Here is a 23,689-nt window from a genome sequence, read left to right as displayed (position 1 = left end):
TACCTCCTTCTCTGGGTCGCTCTCCTTCCCATCGGTCTCCATCTCGGTTCCACCCCCTGTTGGTACTCCCGAAGGCACCGTCACCACTGCCTCATCAGATCTGTACCTCCCCCCACTATCGCCGGGCACTCTCCGTTTTTTATCCTCCGTGATTCCCCCATCGCCGCCTTTCGAAGCGCGCCCCCCTCCACTTCGATCCCGGTGCCGCCCCCTTCTTCTCAGGCTCAGCCATCCGCTGCGGGTATATCCGCCCTTCTGCGCTCTCCTTCTGGATGCTTTGAAACCCCAGCGGTGAAAGTCGGCACCTCTAGGGATCCGCCGGATAGTCTCCCGGATCCTCTGCTTAATCACCCTTCTGCGCCTAGATCGGGGAAAAAGAGAACCAAATGTGTTAAATCTACATCGAAGGACATTGCTATTTGGTTTAGTGAAGCTACTACTATCTCGGAGACCGCAGCCATGGCAAATACTATTTTGGTGGGACACGTTCGGGGCCGTGCCTACTCTGCTACCAGTTTAACCCAATGGGTCAAAGAAATTTGGGGTGGGATCTTAATGGAACTTCCGGAAGTTCAGGTGCTCTCTCGTGGTTGGTTCTCGCTACATTTCGCAAAGGAAAATTACACGGACCTGGTTCTTGCAAAGTTTTGGCATATTGAGATGGCGCTTGTATTGCTGAAGCGCTGGAGCCCTCTGTTTGACCCAGAGAGAGAACAATTGGGCGCGGGACCTCTTTGGGTTCGGCTGCCAGGTTTACCCCTGCAGTACTGGAATGAAGAGACCTTTATCCGCATTGGCAACGCTCTGGGAACCTATCTCGACCACGACCGCACATTCGTAGAATCCAGGAACCGAGCCCTAGCTCGGATCCTAGTGCACTTGGACACCAGGGATGGTCTGGAAGAAAAGATCACTTTACATTGGGGAAGATATACTCGCATCCAGATCCTTGATTATGAAGGTGTGCCCTTCAGATGCCGCCGTTGTCACCGGGTTGGGCACGTATTCAAGGACTGCCCGCTCAATCAGAGATGTGCTGGTACAACTGAGGCCACCATTCCCACCCCGAGGACTGCTTCACCGGCTGCTCAACCAATTCCTCTGGCGAACACCACTATTGTATCTGCTGCACCGGCCTAGGGTATCTCAATTGGGCGTCCTTCTGCTCCTATCACCAGATCAAAGTTGGCAACTTCCACCGCACCAGAGGGACTCCCGGGTAACTCTCTATCTCCTCCATTGTCATTTTTCTCATCATCGACATTATCTGCACCATCTTTATCAGCTGTTGTTTGTTCGATGCCACAATCCTCTGCTGTTGCCCCTGTCATCACATCCACGCTCCCCCCCTCATCTCCTTCATCATCCCTCTCTTCGCCCAGGGGCACTAGCCACCCTTACTTCCTGCGGTCTCGACAACAATCTCAGGGTACACACACCACACATACGGGTTTGGGGATTATCACACCGGGGTCATCCTCTCTACCCACCCGAGGGAGGAAATCTGATCTTACCAAGGCTATTCGGAGAGCTGGGGCAGAGGTTGCCACTGGAAGGCAATCCACCATAGATGGGGTACTTAGAGCGAAGAACACCCCGGGGCTTTTTCCCCCATGAAGTGCCTCTCTTTTAACTGCAGAGGCTTGGCTAGTGCCTCAAAGAAACTAGCCCTCAAGAGGATGTATGAGTCCTCTCCTGTAGACATTATGCTGCTACAAGAAACCCTCGGGCCTGCAGATTCCATCACAGCAGCACTATCCTCTATCCTTCCTGGTTGGCAGTTTACAGCTCTGGATGCTTCTGGTCGATCAGGTGGTTTAGCTATTGGCTTCAATCCTGTCACCATCAAAGCACAAGGTACCTGGGGTGGACCTGGTTTCTTGGGGGTTGATCTTTTCTCAGCGGATTTGGGGACCTCCCTTAGGATCATCAATATATATGGGCCATGCCAGCAGCGTGAATCTTTCTGGAATAACCTCATGAGGTTATCTATCCTTTCTGTTGACCACCTGATTATTGGGGGGGATCTAAATTTCTCCCTGGGATATGGGGAATCTTGGGGAGCCTCGGCTCAAATTGATCCCTTAACTGCATTCATGACAGACCTATTGGACAGGCATGATTTAAGTGATGTACCCATGATCAAGCCTCTGCCCACCTGGAGGAACAGAAGGATAGGAGATGCTGCCCTAGCTCGCAGACTTGATCGCTTCCTGATGAAGGGGCCATTACTTCAAAGACTACATCACTTCAGGCAATGGGTAGGGAATGGGGGTATATCTGATCACCTACCCATCTATTTAGAAATAAATGGTCCAAATCAAAAGCCAAAGGCACCTATTAAATTCAATCATGGGTGGCTATAGGACCCTGCGTATATCAAACTTGTATCAGATTTCTGGCCCACACATCCGATAGACCAAGCTGACTCTCTGGCTAAGGGTTTTTGTGCGAACCTTTTACAGCTCAAGGAGCTGTCAATCGAATGGGCTAGGAACAAACACAAGCAGGAGGCCTCCGATCTTATCCGTATAGAAGAGGAACTCTCCACTCTCACTGATGAAAGAGGGCTTGGATTTATATCGGCGACTGACAAGGCACATCTGGTGGAGCTTGAGAATCAGAAACAAAAAATCCTTAAGGAGAGGGAAGAATCTACTCGTCTTCGCAGTAGAGCAATCTGGCTTAAGGCTGGGGATGACAATTCTCGCTTCTTTCATAATTATGCAAAAGGCAGGAGAGTCAGTAACACCATCTGGAATCTTCCTATGCCAGAGGGTGGTGTGGCAGACACCTTCAATAAACTATCACAGTTGGGAACTGCTCATTTTAGGAATCTCTACAAACAGCCCCCGGGCTCCAACCTTGCAGATATCATCAACATTGCTGGATATTTTCCCCGGTTTGTCAATGCTGAGGAAGCTAAAAGTCTTTTTGATCCTGTATCCCCGGAGGAGCTCGAAGCCACTATCAAGTGGTTCAAAAAGGAGCGCAGTCCTGGTCCGGATGGATGGACCATTGAGTTCTACATAGCTTTCTATGAGATAATCAAGATGGATCTCCTTCGGGTGGTAGAGGAGTGCAGAGTGTCGGGCTCCATGTATAATGCCATCAACTCCACCTTCATAGCCCTGATTCCTAAGACAGACTCTCCCTCCTCATTTGATGAGTACCGCCCCATCTCCCTCTGCAATGTCCTATATAAGATTATCTCTAAGATCATTGCAAACCGCATGCGCCCCATCCTTTCCCGACACATTTCTCCTCAACAATTTGCCTTCTTGGAGAATCGTCAGATACATGAAGCCATTGGGGTAGCACAGGAAGCTTTCCATTCCATCTGGACAAAACAGCAAAAAGCTATCATCCTAAAAATTGATCTGGCAAAAGCTTTCGATAGGGTCAGCTGGTTATACATCAAAATGCTCCTCATTCACTTGGGTTTTCCTCATCCGTTCATTACTTGGATTATGGCTTGTATCTCCACCCCATCCTTCAGTGTGCTGATTAATGGGTCGGCTACTCCCTTCTTCCACTCTGAACGAGGCCTTCGTCAGGGATGTCCCCTATCTCCTCTCCTTTTCCTTATTGTCATGGACAGTCTCAGCCGCCTCATAGAATCTGCCAAGCGGAATGGAGACTTCAGCGGCCTCAAAATATCCGATGATTGGTTCCTCACACATCTACTTTTCGTGGATGATGTCATGATCTTTTTAAATGGTAGTATCCGGGACTCGCATACATTCTCAAAGATCATCACACTCTTTTCATCTGCCACTGGGATGCTGGCAAACCACTCAAAATCATCTATCATCCTTGCCAGAACTTCAGTAAATGAATCTCATCTGGCTCGTCAGCTATTTCCATATGGCATTCACCCCCTTGATCAGGGACTAAAGTATTTTGGATTTTGGATCAAACCTATCAGTCCCAAAATAGCGGATTGGATCTGGCTAGTTGCCAAGCTAGAAAAGAGGCTAAACATTTGGAGTCACCGCTATCTCTCTCGAGCAGGAAGGCTGGTCCTGATAAAGGCGGTTTTAGAAGCTACTATGGTCTTCTGGATGGCCTTGGCATGGATCCCTCGCAGCATTCTATCCAGATTACAGCAAACATGCAATAGATATCTATGGAATGGGGCAACTGAGAAGTGCATATTTGCATGGATCGGATGGAAAAGGATCGCCATTCCCAAGAAATGGGGAGGATGGGGACTCAAGGATCTCCCATCATTTGCTCTGGCATTGGCTGCTAAGATGGGATGGACTCTTATCACTGGAGAAAATCTGTGGACCCACATGGTTTACCATAAATACATATGGCCACTTCAGATCATGGATTGGATTCGTCTCCCCTCTTGGCCTAAATCGGGGATCTCCTCCGTCAGGAAAGCACTTTTACATGCTATTCCTCTTATCCGGGATAATTTGACTTGGAGGATCAATGATGGCACACAGGTCAGGGTTGGGCTGGATCCCTGGAATGATAGTGGGGGAAGACACATACTCCCGGAAGCGCTCATACAACACCTACACACTCAAGGGATCTCTTACATTGCTGACATTGCAGACCTGCAAAATTCCACTATTTTTGAACAGTGTTGGAAATCTGCGGAACAAATTAACATTCCACCACAGTGGCACCATAACTGGAGAACATACACTACTGCTCTTTCAGAAGCTCACATCAGAATCAAACAGGGTCCGGACAAGCTCATTTGGTACCCATCCAAGCATGGTTCCTATACTCCAAAAGATGGATACCTCTCTCTTATCTCTCACAAGATTCCGGATCACATCTCCTTTTGGTGGAATTCCATCTGGAAGCTCACGGCCCCTCCTAGACAAAAGTTATTCTTCTGGTGCATTCTGAAAGGTATTGTACCCACGGGTGAATATCTCATGCGCCGTGCTGTACATGGGCCTTCCTGGTGCATCATTTGCAAACAGGCAGCTGAAACCAGCGTACATCTCTTCCTTAGCTGCCCTATCCTGATGCACATTTGGCAATCCATATCCACGAACATTCAATTCACGGGAAGATGGGAGGGTGCGGATATAAACCTCGTATGGGAACTCTGGTTCAACCAGCACTGCAACTCAAAACTACAGAGCCTGCCAGTCATCATCTGCTGGTACTACTGGCTTGCCCGAAACCGCTTGACGTTTGAAGACAAAGTAATAATCTGGCCTCAGCTCACTGCTAAGATTATTGCTGCTTACAACGAAACCCCCGATCCTGTGCAGCCTAAGACCCGTCGACCGCATGATCCGCCCCATATTGATCAAAACCAGCCATGGGCTTTTTTCGATGGAGCCGCCCAGCAACAAGGCTGTGGGGGTGGTTTTCTCCTCTATAAAAATGCACAGCATATCTACAAAGCTAAGCTTGGTCTTGGGGCTGGTTCAAATAATTTTGCTGAGCTCATCACTTTACGCCACCTTCTACATTTTGCATTGAATCATGACTGCTTGCATCTGAATATATATGGAGACTCAAAGATAATCATTGATTGGTTCAACAATATCACCACATGTCATACACACTCACTCAGCAGTGTATTGGATGAAATTTATATTTTGAAGGCTCAATTTACTGACATATCATGCCATCACATTTACAGGGAACATAACAACTGTGCCGACCAACTTTCCAAGTAGGCCACGACACTTCCCAGAGGAGAGTGGATGATACACGAGCAGCGGGGTGACAATGCATATCAGTACTACCACCGCCCATACATAGACGCACAGTATCACAGGGCAGAAAGCCCATGAATCACATGGTTTTTTGATCAAATTTTATTTTTGAACTGATCGTATATAGCTGATAAGGAACTCTATTGATAGCCCTGCGTGGCAACATATATATGACTACACAGAACATCCTAGAGATGTAATTTTTGCTCTTTTTGAAAATGTACAGCAAGCTACTGATACTGCTATTGAGAAAATACGCAGCATATGCTATCCGCATCTACAACATGTAATTTTTTCCAACTAATGAAAAGATTACGATTTTTCCAGGGGAAAAAAGATGATGATGCAATTCAAATGGAGGAAAATGGTAACAACAACAAGCAAGATCAATCAGAAGTTGACCTTGATTGACAGGAAGAAGAAAATGGAGGAAAAGACAATAAAAATGCAGCAGCAACAAGGGAACAAAGCATCTGGAAAGTTACATAACGAAGTGTAGGATTCGGGAAGATCGTGATCATAAGACACATGATCAGGAGATCATGAATACTTTCTACCTTGCGAGTCTGATGCGGGAGCATCCAGCCCAAGGAAAATCATTGTAAATAGTAGACATTGGGGGTCATGCATTTTAGGAAATAGTTTTCCTAAGTATCAAACTAGTGCAACATTTAGGCCTTAAGTGTGATTTAATTAGATGCTCTCAAAACAAATAAATGAAAACATGAGTAGTTCCATGATCCTAGAAGCAAGGGAGAGATTTTAAGCATAAAAGGGAGAATACATGTGGACCATTGAGAAAAACAGGGGGCTTTTCTGTTTTAAAACAGAGAAAAAGCTAGAGTGGATAAGTCTGCCACATATATGTATGCATGTAGCGAGCTTTAGGCTTTTGTTAAAGGATGGGATCACGTCCTTCATAGTAATCCAATCCCAGTTTCTACAAAAACGTATGTAAGCCTAACGACAGAGAAGAGGCCATTAATGAGGAGAATTAGGCCTGCGTGTGCATGAGAACGAAGTGTCTAGGATGTAATCTTTGCTTTTATATTAATATATGCAGATGTTGGTTCCTGACTGTGTCAGAGTATTGAAGAGTATTTCATGAATGTTTGAATTACTGTGTTGAACTCGTAGGTTCTGTGATAGTGTTCAGGTAGAGTTCCGAAGTACGCTTAGGCGTAATACTGACAGAGGAACCACAAAGGATCATTGGATCCAATCGAAGACCAGAGTGGAGATTTGGGGTGAAATTGCGAAGCAAGAATTCGCTAAAGGAGTTAACCCCAGGAGGAAGAGCGAGCAACGAAAGGGCGTAAGGCAGAACCTTAAAGAAACTTGGAATACACAGAGGAACTAAAGAAAACGCAGAAAACCAAGTAAAAGAGGACGAGCGGAGAAGTGAAGTTCGACACAGCAACCATTGGATCAGTTAGATCAACGACTGAGAATCAATCGCATCAGTGGGAGTCCCTGTAAAGTTATCGGAATAAGAGCGAGTAGCGATTAATCGTGGACCGTTGGATCGTGAACAGATCAACAGTCACGATTTAATCACATATTGGCGATTAGAGGTGCCAAGGGTAAGCGACATGTGACTGTTGCGATATAACCGATAGTGATATATCAGCAATCGACATCAAGGCATATCGGCGATCGGGCATCGAAGCTGGCGGAGATCGGAGAAATAGTGCAGGAACAGTGGTGAACATACCCGACGATATTATAGTCGTGGTTGTAATGAAAATATGGCGTATGTGGTTGGAGCGGGAATTCCTTTGTATTCCCAATTGATTAATATTCCGATAGTTATATGGTGCGGGCCTTTTAACACAAAAGCATGTGTCATCGCTATGATAAGAGGAGACTCGAGTCAGAGAAGGGATTGTGTATATGTGTAAAGATTGTGGAAATATGCGAAGGCCGATTGTGATGAGGTTAAACCTCGGGGAATGTGTAGAGGCTGTACGAAAGGTTGAAAGGTATGTTTTTGCAGGGTTTTCCCTTGTAATTGAATTATAAGGGAATTAGCGTGATAGAAGGTTTTATACGTAAAACCATATATAACAAAAGTTAGAAGAGGGAAGGTTATATATATATGGATTGTGGGTTATAAAGGTTTGAGACTGTATAAAGACAGATAGGAGGTCTGGTGGGGTGATTGAAGTTCCGATAAAAAGGAACTTATAAGAGGGCCACTTGACCATTTATGGTCTGAAGGTTTGACTCCATCATCGAGTCAAACACCTAGGACAGTCGCGGATGCATTTTTGTAAAATGCATACCAAGGGTAGGTGCGGTGTTACCCTGGCATCAGTTTGCTAAGATTAATATATGCAAGGTAGTTATCCTACACCACATAACCATCATGGTCACCCATGGAAAACCATAGTCCTGATGGTCAACCCATGCTCAACCATGCTCAAAATGGCAGAACATGGTCACTATGGTCAGCCATAGACAACCATGGTCAATCATAGTCAATCATGGGCAGCGTTAGCCAACCATGGTTTACCATTTTGCGTCATAATCAACAAAAATAGACCTTAAACGACCATGGTCGTTATTAGTAACCCTAGTCACCCTAGTAAACCATAAATTGCCATGATCAACCCAATGCTCGACCATGTTTAACACGGGAAACAATGGTCAAAGTTGTTAAACATGATCAACCATTGTCTCCATGGTCAACCACGTCCATCAATTGTTAACATGGTCAACCATAGTCTATCATAGATAAATATGGTCAACCATGGTCAAAATGGGTTGACCGTAGTCCCACATTGTCAACATGGACAACCACGGGATATCATAGTCAATCACAATCGATTGTAATCAATATTAATTGAATATGGGCAACAATGGTCACTCATAGTCGATTATATGTTGACCATAAGCCTCAACCATAACTTGACCACATCAGTCTACCTTACTCAACCATGTTCTACAAATCCTCCCCACACACGTCAATTGCCAACTATCACAACCACATTACTAAATGTCGGGTATATACACTGATCTACTCTATTAGCTTTTAAAAGTTTCTAAAATGGCATTGATCGAAGTTTATGGCATTTACTAATGTGGTTGTGCCAGTGTATTTTTAATAGGTTTCACTTTCAACCGACGGGTTGAAAAACCCAAGCCACAACCACAAATGCCATAATTTCATCTCGAATATTTCAATACATACCCATTCTTAAAACTTGTCATCTTCTTGTCTTTTTGTGGCATTCTTGTTTTTACATAATAATTTTCACATTTTGCCAATTTCCCATGTAAATGTTCCAAAATGGATTTTGAATAGACTCCCAAGTCTAAGTGAGGAAATGAAAGTCCAAGGAAGTTCTTGGAAATAGCCCCATTGTAGAGATCTTTTCATTCTGAATCTACTGCAACTTGAACGGGCAAAAACAGACTTAGGATGCAGAAGTTATCACAAAAAGAAGTTGCCCTTTTTCCTTTGGAAAAATAGGCAAAATCTTAAAAAAAGGCAAAAACACCTTATAGAGGCAAATCGCATTAGAAGGGTGAGCGGAGGACTTAAACGGAGGCGGAAGAGACCCCCCCCCCCGATCACTAATCTCCGATATATCGGGTCGAAGATAGGCCTGTGTTCAATGGCGGGACCCCGGGCCGAGCAATATTGCGATCGCCGATATCGGCGGATCGGCGTCGGCGATGCCACGAGGCAAAGGACGAATCCTCGGGCCAATGAGACTTGCGATTGCGATATATCGCATCGCAATGTCGCCTCGCATCGATGTAAAAGGGGTGATAACGCCAGACCCGATGGATTTTATATGTGCAGCACAATAAATTTTTAGATCCGAAATATGTCGGGTTTCTGTGTATTGGCGCATTTCGGCATGAAAACCAAAATACAAAGGAAAATGCCCCGAAGCGACGTGATGCGATCTGGACCGTGGGATCGCGGGATCGGATCGACGACCATGAATAAATTGGTGATCAACTGTCCCTGATAATAGGGCCAATGCGATTTGCGATAGTGATAGGCGGACCCCATGTGATTATAGGGCGGATGCGATAAATTTAAAGCCCGATAGAAAGGATTTTGTCGGGTTTTTCACGTATTTCTCGGTGTAATTGGGATTTTTCCTAATCCGCAATGCGATGCGATATACCGCCAAATGGCGGACCTGATAGGGATTTGAGGGGCGATGGAAGGGATTTTCACATCCAAGAATCACGCTCGATAGTGTATTTTGCGGACATTCCCTATGTAAGGGAATTTTCCCAATTTTCAGGTTTTTGCCTAGAAAACGGCCCCGATCCTTTCGTAACAGCTCCCGATCATTGATGCACGCTACAAGTGGGCGTTTTTGACAAACAATGATGCGTTTGAAGCCACAGAGCCGCAGAGCTAGGTGGCCAGTCGAACAGACAACGCCTAGAGAAGCCACAGGGCCGCAGAGGGATAATGAACCGCAGATAAATGATTGGGGAAGCCAGAAAGCCGGAAAGGTACCTCAAAGGAGGCAGAGAGATCAACAGAGAGAAATTGATGAAAAGCAGGCAGAGAGAGCGAAAGCTAATGCGCAGAGCAGCTTTTGGAGTCACTTGGAGGTCTAGTGAAAAGCCAGAGAGCTGAAAGTTGCAGAAAGCCAAAGCCAGAGCCAAAGAAGCCAGAGCCGAAGAGCTAGAGCTCGAGCCGAGAGCTAGAGCTCGAGCCGAGAGCCAGAGGGCCAAGAGCTTCAAAGCCAAAGGATAAGATGGTGTTATGATCCCAATGTTTCTGTGTAAAACATTGGAGTTGAGTGTGGCACTTGTAAAGGAACTATTGCCAGAATCCCAGAAAGCCTAGTTGAGTTGACTAGAGGTCATGGAGACGTAGCCCAAGAGTTTTGGGTGAACTCCTAATTAAATTGTTGTTCTGTGTGTTGGTTTTATTGTTGTATTCTTTACTATTATATGTATGTTATATCAGCATAAACAATAGAATTTTAAAAGCGCATAAACAATTTTAAAATAAGCACCAACATGCACCTAATTTTCAAGCACTTATTAATTCTGCATTTGGTTAATCATAATATCTTGGGAATATTTAAGCTTTGGAAGTGGGAGAGGTTCTTGTAAGTTAGACAAGAAGCCTGAGTGCCCCATTTTCAGATCAGTAAAAAATGACTTTAGATTCAATGGATGCATAAATTTTTCTTTTTAATTTCCTTATAATCAACGAGACATATTTGATATCTCTTGGCACTCAATGGATCTTTCTCGTCAAAAGAAATATTACCAGTGTGTTCAACTCAAAAGTAGTTGACGCTACTCCTCTCACTTGTCAAATCATGTAATACCTACTGTTAGGTATATAGTTGGTCTTGCAGGCCACTGAAGATTGGTGAATTCAATGTTTTCCTTAAATATGTAAGTACACATGCATGTTGCACCCTTGACACCTTGTAGATGCAACCATAGAAAGAGAAACCAAACACACTTCATTCGGAATTAAGATGGATATATGTTGGTATTATATATAATCTACAAGCTTCAACCAATGAACAAGAAAACCAAATAGAGAAGCATAACAATCAAATTTCTTTTGCAATTATTTCATAACATCTTCGTATGCTCTTTAAACTTGTCATATTCTAGTTTGAATGTGATTAGTGTACGTCTTTCCATTTTCCCAGATAAAACAAGCAAACATGCATTTGGCATAAGACGATTAGTATTGCCTCGGGTATCTTGTGTTGGATATGAGAGGAGAAGGCTAAAACTAATATTAAAGAATCACTTTGTTGTAGGGTCACATATCTAGGATGTTATTCATAGTGCCTTGGTTTTGACTATCGACTTCTCACGGGTCTAGAGCTTAATAAATAGAACTTTCAATATGCATTTCACACTTTCAATTCCTTCATCATTTGCTCACATCTTCCCCTGGTTCAATTTATATTTACTACAACATTAAGGAACTTGCTCATTACTTCTCTTGGACATATCGGGCAAAGATAGTTTTGATAGCCAGAGGATTTTATGTTTATGTTGTTTTTGAACATTTCCTTGTACTTGTCGTGTCCATGTAGACATTCTTTTTGTGCTCCATCCAACCTTTCATTGCAAGAAAATAAATGTCATGATCGAGGAATACCTTTTGTAGTGGGATGCAATTCCCATGTATTAAGGGTGTCATCAACTTTAGCATGGAGTGTTCCCACTTGCATCCCTTATTGTGTAAGAAGGATGTTACGAAATGTCCCAATGGATGCTCCCACATTTGAGGAGAACGGGGAAAGGATTGAAAAAAAGAGAAGAAGAGGAAATTAAAAGGTCAATGCTTGTGTTGGGCCTTAGTTTTGGTCTTATTTTTGCTCAAAGAAACTTACTTATCCATCTATTTTCCATCCATTTTCCCTTCATTTATCCCATTTTGATGTATATTTGATATCCATTCAGGTACTTAATTTTAATTTTTCAATTTCTAAAGTTTTTATGAAAATTTGGTTTTTAGTGCAAAATTGGCAGATTCAGAAATTCCCGTAATAGCTCTATGGTTGATATGGTTGCAGGACACTTGGGCACGAATGGAATGCATGGATGGACAGCTTGGGAACTAGGACTAAGCCAACAATGCTTAGTTCGAACAGAACAACCTTTATTAGGCCCATTTGGTGCTAGTCAACTATGACTAGTCATGCAGGAATCCCATAGAAATAGGGCAGTTTTGAGATTTCATAGGAATGGTCATCTTTCTTGGGATGGGGATAATGAATTTGACTTGGATAGGTGGATGAGAGTAGATGGGTTTGTTTGAGTGAATATAGATCAGTTTGTTCATGAGACTTCTTATTTAAAACCAAAACTTTGATGGCTTATGTATTGATTTTGTGATATACTTTTATGCTGTGACATCTTTGGATTGAGAAGTTAATTTGAAGACTTGTGTTATTATTATTTTGTTGTGCAATGCTATGGATGTGTGACTGATTTAAGCTTCTGATATCACCTCTCAAAGTGTGCAAGGCAAGGGTGGAGGGCCCCCATTCCAAGCTAAGTACACTTCTTTGTTAACTAGTTTTATTTCCTTGTAATCTGGTTGATTGTAGCACTAGTTTTTCAAAGCTTTATTTCAGTTTGCTTTATGGTTCATGCATAGTGATTGATTTCATTGGTTAATAGCTTATTCATCACTTTATTGAGTTGGAAAAACAGGTGTTCAAGTTGGGCATCCCTTCTGCTAAAATGATGAATCAAAACTATTTTCTTTTGTTTGCATGCAAGTAGTTTTATTTCCATTAAGATTTAGATATTGAGATGAATAAATTATGATGGAATATCTTATGTGTCTCTTAAGTTAAGAGCTTCTTTCATTAATAATTTATCCATCTTAAGCTTTTGGTTTCGATCTCTGATTCATTAAGTGATAATTTAGGTGAAGGTGGACTTCTTGAGGTCAAGAACCCTTTCAATATTTCTCTCTTTTTAAGCTGATTGAATTAGAGTTATAAGATGTACTACTTTTAGCTTTTGAATAACTTATCTTTCAAGGTTTGGTTATATCTGATCTTCACATATAGTGAACTTGCCTCAAAGCATAAACAACTCGGATTGATAAGAAATAATTGTGTTAATTTAGGACCATAAATTAGCTCAACATTTTGGCGCCGTTGCCGGGGAGGCAAATATCGGCATAGTCAATAGAAAGATAAATTTCAAAACCACAAAAACATTAGTTACATTCCATTTAAGTTATGTTTCTTTATGCCTAGATATAGAGATCCTCAAGGTAGATTTATTAAAAACCCCCCAAAAGTAGAAATAGGATCATCACACACTCTAGTTACTGGTAATCCAACAATTGAGGAGTTGGTAGAAAAGCAAAGAACTGGCCAAAGATTAACCTTGATTGAAAGGCAAACTTTGTTAGCTTGGGAAGCAAAACAAAAACAATTCTCCACTTCCGGAAAACAAAAAGAAAAAGGAAAACAACTTGTTTTTCCATCCATCAATCCTCCTATCTTCCAACAACTTGAAATTGAAATAAATCAAACAATGGCAGAAGAGGGACATGGATCCGTTATTCTCACACCTGAACAACAAAGGGCTGAATATGAAAGACAACAGAGAGAATGGAGAAGGAAGAGAGAGGAAGAGGCAAAACAAGAAAATGATAGGAAGCTAGAAAACGACCGGAAAAGACAAGAAGATGGACTTGACCAAGAAACTACTTTTGGTTTTCTGATAGTAGATACAAGTGCAATATTGGGAGAAGAAGTAAAAACGAAAAATATTCCACCTTCTGTACTGCCAAACTTCTAGGGAATGTCTACAGAAGATCCTGATGCATTTATGTTTGAATTTGATATCCTATGTAGAACATACGGATATACTGATGACGTTCATAAACTTCGTCTTTTCCCTGCAACATTAAAAGCAGCAGCTTTAAAATGGTTTATGGGTTTAGGAGAACAAACAATAGCCTCTTGGGATGATATGCGAACCGTCTTGCTTAAGAAATATCAAGCTTATTGTAGATCTAGAGATTCAAAGGAAGATGTTTTTAGAATGACACAACAAGAAGATGAAAGTTTAGAAGAATATTTGGAAAGATTCGCATATAACCTTCAGAAGTCTAAACAACATTCTCTAACTCAAGAAACTGTTCGCACAATCTTTCTCAAAGGTGTAAGGGATGAATACCTTGACATTTTGAATGTGATGGGTAAAGGAGATATTTCAAACCTTCCATTCGATGAAATTGTCGAGTTATGTCAGAAATATTCTAGAGGAAGATCAAAAACCGGAAGAAGGGAAGTGAGCTCAAAAGCAGCAAAGTCAGCTGCAGGAGGGATAACAAGAGCTGAAATAGGAAGTCTACTGGAAAATTTCAAAACAGATCTCTTGAGTACATTAGGGACACAAGTGGATGTGCTAAAGGCAAACAAGAAGAAAGAAGAACAAGAACAAGCTTTAGCAATCTTTTGTTCCAAATGTAAAAAGAAACATCCTTTGAGAGAATGTCCTTTGGATAGTATTCAGGCTTGTGGTCTTTGTACAGACAATCATTCCACAGAGAATTGTGTAAAATTGAAAGAGTTACAAATGAACTCAATGGAAGAAGTGCCAGGGACAGAAGGTTTCTATTATGTTGCACCACGAAGACCATGGCAACCTAGGATGCCTCAACCAAATCAGCCACAATTCCCTCAACAAAATTATTCCTATCCACCTTATAATCCTTGGACCCCTCCAATGCCATGGCAAGCTTGGCCTCCACAACAATATTCACAACAACCTGCACAAGGTTGGAGAGGATATGGTTATGGAAACCAGCAACCTCAACAGTATCAACAACAATACCAGCAACAAAACCAACAACCATTTGCATATCCACAATATCCGCAATCCATACCCTTTCAACAACAACATTCTGTATATCCGCAATCCATCCCATTTCCACAACAGAATCCACCATCGTTGTTGACCCAACCACAACAATTACAGCTACCTACAAATCAACCCAGACCAACTCAACTACCAGCCCAACCAATGGCCAATCCAAATAACAAGGTGGACAAATCTGCATACACTGTGGAGGAAGCAGCATGTTTTCCTACATATTCGATCCTTCCTCTTAATGATGTCCATCTAAGGTCTGGGAAAGTGCTTAAAAAGGATTCTCCTCCAATTATAGAAGAACCAACTGAACAAGGAGAATCACCTGAAACATCACAAACTGAGGTACAAAATCAGAAAGGAACAAATGTTACAACACAAACACCACCTTATCATGAAAGGTTAGTGGAACAACAAAACCAAATAATCCTTCCTGAATTTGATATCTTAGATGAGTTAAAAAATGCTTACGTAAAAATTCCTTTGTTGAAGGCAATTAAAGAAATACCAATATACGCTAAAACAATAAAGGAATTGTGCATCCTGAAATCAGAGAAAAGGAAAAAGGATCCTACTACAATCCAAGTCATTGGTAAATTAGCAAGCCTCATGTCTACACAAACTATAGTAGAAAAATATATTGATCCTGGTATCCCAATGGTTACCATATCAATAAATAATTTCTCAGTACCAAATACATTAATAGACTTGGGAGCAGCTATAAACGTAATGACAATGGAGACAATGAAAACTTTGCAATTAAACAACATTAGATCAACTTCTACAATCTTGGAACTAGCAGATAGATCTAAAGTTGTTCCTGAAGGAATATTAGAAGATATCATAGTCTCCTTGGATTCATGGGAGTATCCTGTTGACTTCCTGATCTTGCAACCAAAGACAAACTTGGGAGGACATCCTCTAATCTTAGGCAGACCATGGTTAGCCACTGCTGATGCCTTCATAGGATGCAGATATGGAAGCATGATTATTTCACATGGAGATGAAAGGAAACATATCACTCTTTATTCACCTGCACAATCCACTTCTTTAGAATCAATACTTGAAACTCAAGAAAAGCAGCAACCAAAATCAGTTTTAAGTATAAAACAATTCTTTGATTTTAGAGAAGAAGAAGAGAATGAAGATTTAATGGACCTTTTTATCTCAGAACCAAGTATCTCATAGCAGCTTAGAGAAGCCCAATATGAAGCTGCAAATAAAATTTTGAATCAATGTTTTCAGGAAACTTGTACTGTTCAAACTTTGCGGAAATCTTTTATATACATCTTTCCTGTAAACACAATCTCCAATCCTACAACAAAAACAATTGAGGTATATCCTGGAAAACAATTAAACATTGGAAATCAATTGCAATCAGCACAAGAGCAAGAGGTAATTGCGCTATTACAGAAATATTCAAAAGCTTTTGCCTGGGATTATACTGATATGCAAGGAATTCATCCTAGCACATGTATCCACCACATCTATACAGATGACCAACTTAAACCTGTAAGACAACCTCAAAGACGAATGAATCCCATGATGAAGGAAATAGTGAAAGAAGAGCTACAAAAATTGTTACAAGTTGGATTCATCTATCCTATTTCAGATAGTCAATGGGTTTCTCCACTGGTTATTGTGCCAAAGAAAAATGGAAAATGGAGGGTATGTGTAGACTACCGGGAATTAAACAAAGCTACACTCAAAGATCATTTTCCTCTACCTTTCATTGACCAAGTGTTAGACTCATTAGCTGGTAAGAAATTTTTCTCCTTCTTAGATGGGTTTAGCGGATACAACCAGATCAGAATAGCAGAAAAAGACCAAGACAAGACAACATTTACTTGCCCATGGGGAACTTATGCATATAATGTTTTGCCATTTGGTCTATGCAATGCACCTGCAACTTTCCAATGAGCAGTACTTGCAATATTTGCTGATCTAATTCATGAATGTGTAGAGGTCTATATGGATGACTTCACAGTTTACGGGAACACATACAATGATTGTTTAAACAACCTTGAGAAAGTTTTGAAACGATGCATTGAAACAAATTTGTCATTAAGCAATGAGAAATGCTATATGATGTTGACAGAGGGAATAGTTTTGGGACACCACATTTCTGCTTCAGGAATAAAGGTGGATCCAGCCAAGATCCAAGTCTTAGTGAACTTAATGCCTCCTACAACACAGAAAGAGGTTAGAAGTTTCTTAGGCTATGTAGGCTATTACAGACGATTTATTGAAAACTTTAGTAAAATAGCCCAACCTCTGTTCAAATTATTAGCAAAAGACATTGAATTTCACTGGAAAAATGATTGTCAAAATGCATTTCAAATTCTGAAAGAGAAATTGTCAGTTGCCACCATTCTTCGTGGACCAAACTGGTCTTTACCATTTCATATCTCAACTGATGCATCTGATACTGCGATAGGTGCCTCTCTTGGACAGAAAGAGAACTTGTTCACTTATGCAATATACTTCATAAGCAAAAATCTAACACCTGTAGAAATGAACTACACAGTCACAGAAAGAGAAATGTTAGCTGTTATACATGCAGTAAATAAATTCCGGCACTATATAACAGGATATCACGTTTTCATCCATATTGATCATTCAGCAATCAAATACTTGATGAATAAACCCATCACCAATGGACGAATAACAAGATGGTTACTGTTACTGCAAGAATTTAATATCACAATACAAGATCGGCCAGGAAAAGAAAATCAAGTGGCTGACTTTCTGTCCCGCATATACTCACCCCCTGATCCAAATCCAGTTGTAGATAACTTTCCTGATGAACATCTGTTTGCCATCACAGTCAAAACACCATGGTTTGCAGATATTGCAAACTATTTATCATCTGGAAGGTTTCCAGCTCAATTCACTAAAAAGCAAAAACACAAAATTGTTAGAGCAAGCTCTAGATATACATGGGTCAATGGTGATTTATTTTATACTGGTTCAGACCTAATAATTAGAAAATTCGTACGAGAAGATGAAATATTAGACATTTTAAGAGCATGTCATGATGAACCATGTGGTGGCCATTTTGCAGATAAACGAACAGCGTATAAAGTACTGCAACTAGGCTATTACTGGCCATCCATCTTCAGAGACTCTAAGAAATATGTCAAGCAATGTGATAGCTGCCAGAGAACAGGACGACCAATAACATTAGATGAAATGCCACTGAAGCCACAGGTTCTCATAGAACCATTTGAGAAGTGGGCACTTGACTTTGTTGGACCTATCAATCCACCATCAAATGGGAAGAGGTACATCTTAGTATGTACAGACTATGTAACCAAATGGGCAGAAGCAAAAGCAGTTAACAGAGCAACAGAAGATACAGTGGTCACCTTTCTTTTTGAAGAAATCTTTGTCAGATATGGAGTACCTAGACAAATTGTAACAGATCAAGGAACACAGTTTACATCAAAGCTGGTACGAGATCTAACAGAGAAATACAAGATCAAGCACAGGAAATCTACACCATATCATCCACAAGCAAATGGGCAAGTCGAATCAACAAATAAAGTCCTAGAAAATATTATGACAAAAACAGTACAGATGAATAGAAAAGACTAGTCTGAAAAATTAAAAGACGCGCTCTGGGCCTATAGGATCACTTGGAAAACAACAACTGGTTTCAGTCCATACCAGTTAGTATATGGGAAGGAGGCTCTACTACCTATAGAGTTTCAGATACATACATATAGACTAGCAGCTGAACTAGGACTCGACTTGACAGAAGCACAACAGCAGCAGATCATGGAACTGAATCAGTTAGATGAGCATCGTCAGCAAGCTATGGAACATACTACATTAGTGCAACAACAAAGAATGAAGTGGCACGACAGATATATCAAAACAAAGACATTTCACAAGGGAGACTGGGCATTGCTTTTCGATTCCAAATTCAAAGACTTCAAAGCAAAGTTCACAACACACTAGCTAGGCCCATATGAAATTGACGAAATCTTTGACAATGGAGCAGTAAGGATCAAGACAATCGACCAGGATTCCACCTCATTTATAGTGAATGGACATAGGCTCAAAGTTTATAATAGGCCTATCAGTAAAGAAGCATTTATGAAACAACTGATCGAAGACACAGAACTGGAACTCATGGCGCAGGATGCGCCATCTTCCAGTCTACTAGTTGAATAAAATTAAAAAAAAAAAAAAAAGAGAGAGAGAAAAAATATATAAAAAAAGAAGAAGAAAAAAACATAAAAATTAATAAATTGTTTGCAAGTGAAAACCAGACAACTAGCACATTGCAAGCACGAATTCACAGGGGAAAACCAGGGCAACTTGGACTCTATGAATTCTTCCTACTTGTTCTATTGTTCTCAGATACATTTACTGCAGGTACACTCCACCAATCAATGACTTGAGGACAAGTCATATCTTCAACAAGGGGGGAGACTTGCATTTGCTCTTTAAAGTGGACAGCTGAAGTTGCAACCATCAGCTCTTTAGCTGGAAACAAGACCTGTATTGTCAATAGAAGGACCTGATATAACAAATCATTGCCAAGGGACCTGAAAGACCTGCCAATGTCAACACAACATGTGCATATTTTGTAAGCAGAAAAAGGGACCTGAAACAACGAATCATTACAGAGGGACCTGATTATCAATTCAAGAATTAGAACATGAAGAACAAGGAGCAGCAATAAAGTCTACATTTGAATCCATCTAAAACATCTGATTTCATCCTACTTGTACAACCATCATTCAGGGGAGTATATGTGGTCATTTTGTGCTTTAAAAATTCAAATTTTTCTTAGAAATTTTTAGTTTTTGTTAAGTTGAAATTAGTGCATGGGGATATTCATTATCATTTATATCCTATATTCCTATAACCCTTATACATTATAACCCTATTCCCTTTCATTTCCATACATATTCCCTCTTTTCATTAACCCTACTACCCCTAAGTATTTTTCTTTGCAAGCTTAAAAAGGCCAAACTGGGACAACTTTCAACCTGCACATACAACTCAAGCATTAGTTATGGTGATAATTTTAAATATGACCTAAGATGGTCATTTTAAAATTATAAAGATGTGCATATAAATAATGTATTATCTAACAACCCCTATATGCCATATGCAAATATTTATGCACTATATGTATGCGCTATGGTCAAGATGGTGCAATAAAAATAATATGCGAATATACATAGCCTATAAAGGAAGAGCGCATATGATATATCATAACCCAAGCACGAATGTACATATGATATAAAGGGAAGGCAAATGATATAAATCAAAGTGCAATTGCATATGATAAAGGGAAGGTATGCATATAAGGGAACGGCCGCAAACCATATGGCATGACCGTATGCAAAACACGAAACCATGATTGCATATGTGGTAGGGAGTATCGTGTAAGGCTTCAAACTCAATAATTATCCATCCTCCAAACTCATTGTAAAACAAAGTGCGTTGGTTAAATATCATTGCATACGCACGACGGTGGTAATTATATTATATACAGCCAGAAGTTAAGAGAACAAATGAAACGCCGTCAACGAAGCGACGACCAGCCAGCACACAGGTATGAATATGAACACGGTGGCATGGCAATTCGTTTATCCATTAGATGATACGCTGTGCAGGGATCATGCGTACCAAGCCATGACTTGGCCATCCTCATGACACATTCGGGCGACTGGTCAACAGGACGGCCATGTAAGCCACGAATTTTAAAAACACCAATGGATATACAGTGCAGTACAGCCTGAAACGGTCATGAACACTGACCAAGCTCTTGTGCTGTTCAAACAATAATCCTCTGTGTCGTGTTAAACCATAATCCTCATCGCCGCATAAGCTGAGAGAAATGGCGTTTGAAGCTGCAGCCTAGTGAAAAGGAGAGTGAACTGAGTTGGGTGAATTTAAAGAGGCAAATCGTTCCGGGTTTGACGTTTTGAGATAACGGATTTTCAGGGATTCAATAAGGTAAGGCGTTAGTTGTTTAAAGCTCGGCACAGTGAATCAAAGTTAGAAACTCTCAGTCATTAATGGTAACGATTGCTTTGCCTTGCCACCAGTCAATTGAGCGGTTAAACCAAGATTTGGAGCGCCCGATATCCCTCCAGGTGCTCGGTGATCTAAGGTAAGCCGAAATTGTAGCCCCCAACTCGTTGATTTGCTGCGTGAATGTTGGTATGAATCCTTAGTGGATCAGGTCTCACTTAAATGCGAATGTATTGCATGGTCAACACGTTAGATTTTGGCATTGTATGTGGAGTTGTATGCCGTGCCGTGTCAATAATGAAATCCATGAACTAAGGAGGCACGACAGTTCGATGTTATTGCATGTTATGTTGAATGGCGGTGAATGGCAATGTGAAGCGCTGTAGAATGCGCATTGCATTTGTTATTGTCACATAGTTAATTGATTGTGCACCGATTTAAACAGCAAAACAAACAGTCAAAACAACATGCATCCATAACCCTTGCTGCGCACTGTTGTTTTCATTTACACCAAAATAGGGGATTGATATGCTTTAAGGATTGAATGCATAATGCCATTTCTGATTGAAGGATTGCATGTCGAAGCCATTTAAAAATTCATTTGAATGCGCTATTATTTGTTTTTGTTTTAAGGCCGAGAGTTTTTAAAGTTTTTATGGGACAGCCGAGAGCAGTTTTTGTAAAAATTTTGATGGGCCGAGGGTTGTGTTTTGCAAATTTTTATGGCCAGAAGTATTTGCAAATTTTTTATGATGAGGCCGCAAGCATGATTCCAATTTCCAAGTGCTATAATGTAGCCAAATGCGCCGTGTTCATTTGTGTTTAGAGGCTGAGCGTATGTGTATAGCCCTCTATTTGCCATGCTAAGGTTAAGTGCCTTCGTGCTCATAGTTCTGTTGCAACTGAGTGTAGTTTGGTATTTGATTTGGTAATTGAGGCCGTGTGCATTATTTTGGCGCACTACAATTTTTTTTTTTGATCAGTCAAAAGTTTTTTAAAATATTTTGGGTTAGGCCGAGAGCCAAATGTATGTGCACTACACAGTTTTCCTGGTTAAACATACACAGTAATCAATCATTTGAATTTTGGTAAACAAAATAAGGCCAGGAGCATGTATAAACATTGTTTGTATATGTATTTTTGTTTTCAAAAACAGAGAGCAGCATATTGACAGGGTATACATGCATTTGTTTGCATTGAACAGGGATTAAAACAGTGCTGTTGCTGAGGGTAGAGTCAAACAGAGGTGACTTGAGTTGATTGAAAAGAGGAAGGTAAGGTTCTTTGCCTTCAAAAATTTCATTTCGAAATCAAACAAATAATTATATCTTTCTTTCAAAATGAAATTAGTAACAACAGAGGAATTCATTCATTGGTTTACAGAAGCAATGTCAGTCAGAGTAGAGCCAAAATTCCAGATAGAGAGTTGGGGGAAGGAAACTATAGAAAAACTTTACCAAGCAGGGATGATAAGTTTCCTACAAAAATTTGATGGCCACTCTGAACAAATAACCAGGGATTTTATAAACAATTTCAATCAAGATCAGACACGGGTGGGAGATGTCATTATTCCTGTAACCCAGGAATATCTTTCCCAAGCTTTAGATCTGCCCATGATAGGTGAGAAGTATTACAAAGGCCTGCACTTCAAGGAGAATGCCTGGACTTTCTTTCTTGAGAAGAACCGGAAAGGGACATTTGACAGAACAAAAGGGATACCCAGGGAATGGTTTAATGAACCATGGGGTGAGTTGGTTTTGGTTATCCAAAAGTTTTTGACCTGTGATAGGGGGTATAGCGTGGCTCACTTGTATCATGTCAGACTTCTGCAACATATAAAAGGGGAAGATAGGATTAACTTGCCTTATTTCCTATATAGGAGCCTTTTGAGAATGATTGAAACAATCAAACATGAACACAGGCCTAAAGCAGGATAGATATACCACCAAGGATTAATCAAAATCCTAGTTGAGTATCAGGTGAGATCACAGGGCATAGTGTGGCGAGAATTCATGTCTAAAAATCAATTCATTGAACAGGTTAATGAGGTACAGGATAAAACAGAGCAGGAAAACAGAGGATTGATGAACTCACCCTTGTATCCTAGAACAAGAGCCAAACAACAGAACAACATGGCCATGCAAGAAAATGAAACATATGCTATGTCTATTCCTAGGCGATTTAGGAATAAGAGTCCCATTGATTTAGAGAAGGAAGTAGAAACATATTCCCCAAGACAACAAGTAGAGAATGATATTGCACAAGAAGCATTTGAGAAGGATTCTTCATATGATGATGCAGCAGCAACATCACTAATGAAAACAACACAAGATTTTGAGAGAGAACTTAATTTAGGAAGAATCGAGGACTTAACTGACCAATTGGAAATTAGCAAAATCTTAGAGAAGCAATTAAAAGAAGAAAACAAGGCAAATAAGAAAGATAATGCTAAATTGGTCAAGGCAAATGAGAAACTGAATGAAGAATTGGGGAGGCTGAAAAGGAAAAATGATCTACTTTCTAAGCAAGCATTTAAATGGCTAAAGGAAAAGAACATGTGGCAGGCAAAATATGAAAAACAAAAGGTCAAAGCAGCTTTGTTTAGGGAGAGACATGATACAGGTTTGGATTGT

General features: G+C 40.8%; 2 protein-coding genes across 2 annotated transcripts; both read left to right on the top strand.

The window, feature by feature from the left end:
• Window positions 1–459: 459 nt before the first annotated feature.
• On the top strand, window positions 460–1,140 carry LOC149267615 (uncharacterized). Its single transcript, XM_089412859.1, has one exon. The coding sequence runs from the start codon at window positions 460–462 to the stop codon at window positions 1,138–1,140; it is 681 nt and encodes a 226-aa protein (XP_089268985.1).
• Window positions 1,141–1,679: 539 nt separating this feature from the next.
• LOC149267614 (uncharacterized) lies at window positions 1,680–5,660 on the top strand. The gene is made up of 2 exons (XM_089412855.1): window positions 1,680–2,261; window positions 2,466–5,660. The coding sequence occupies exons 1-2, from the start codon at window positions 1,680–1,682 to the stop codon at window positions 5,658–5,660; spliced, it is 3,777 nt and encodes a 1,258-aa protein (XP_089268981.1).
• Window positions 5,661–23,689: the final 18,029 nt, after the last annotated feature.

Source organism: Pinus tabuliformis, chromosome 6 (genome assembly GCF_031772625.1).
Source record: "Pinus tabuliformis cultivar Carrire ecotype Pingquan chromosome 6, CPIR1, whole genome shotgun sequence".
In the NCBI taxonomy this organism is placed as follows: Eukaryota; Viridiplantae; Streptophyta; class Pinopsida; order Pinales; family Pinaceae; genus Pinus; species Pinus tabuliformis.
The sequence above is the reverse complement of the archived record's forward strand: the minus strand, read 5'-3'. Positions and strand labels throughout refer to the sequence as shown.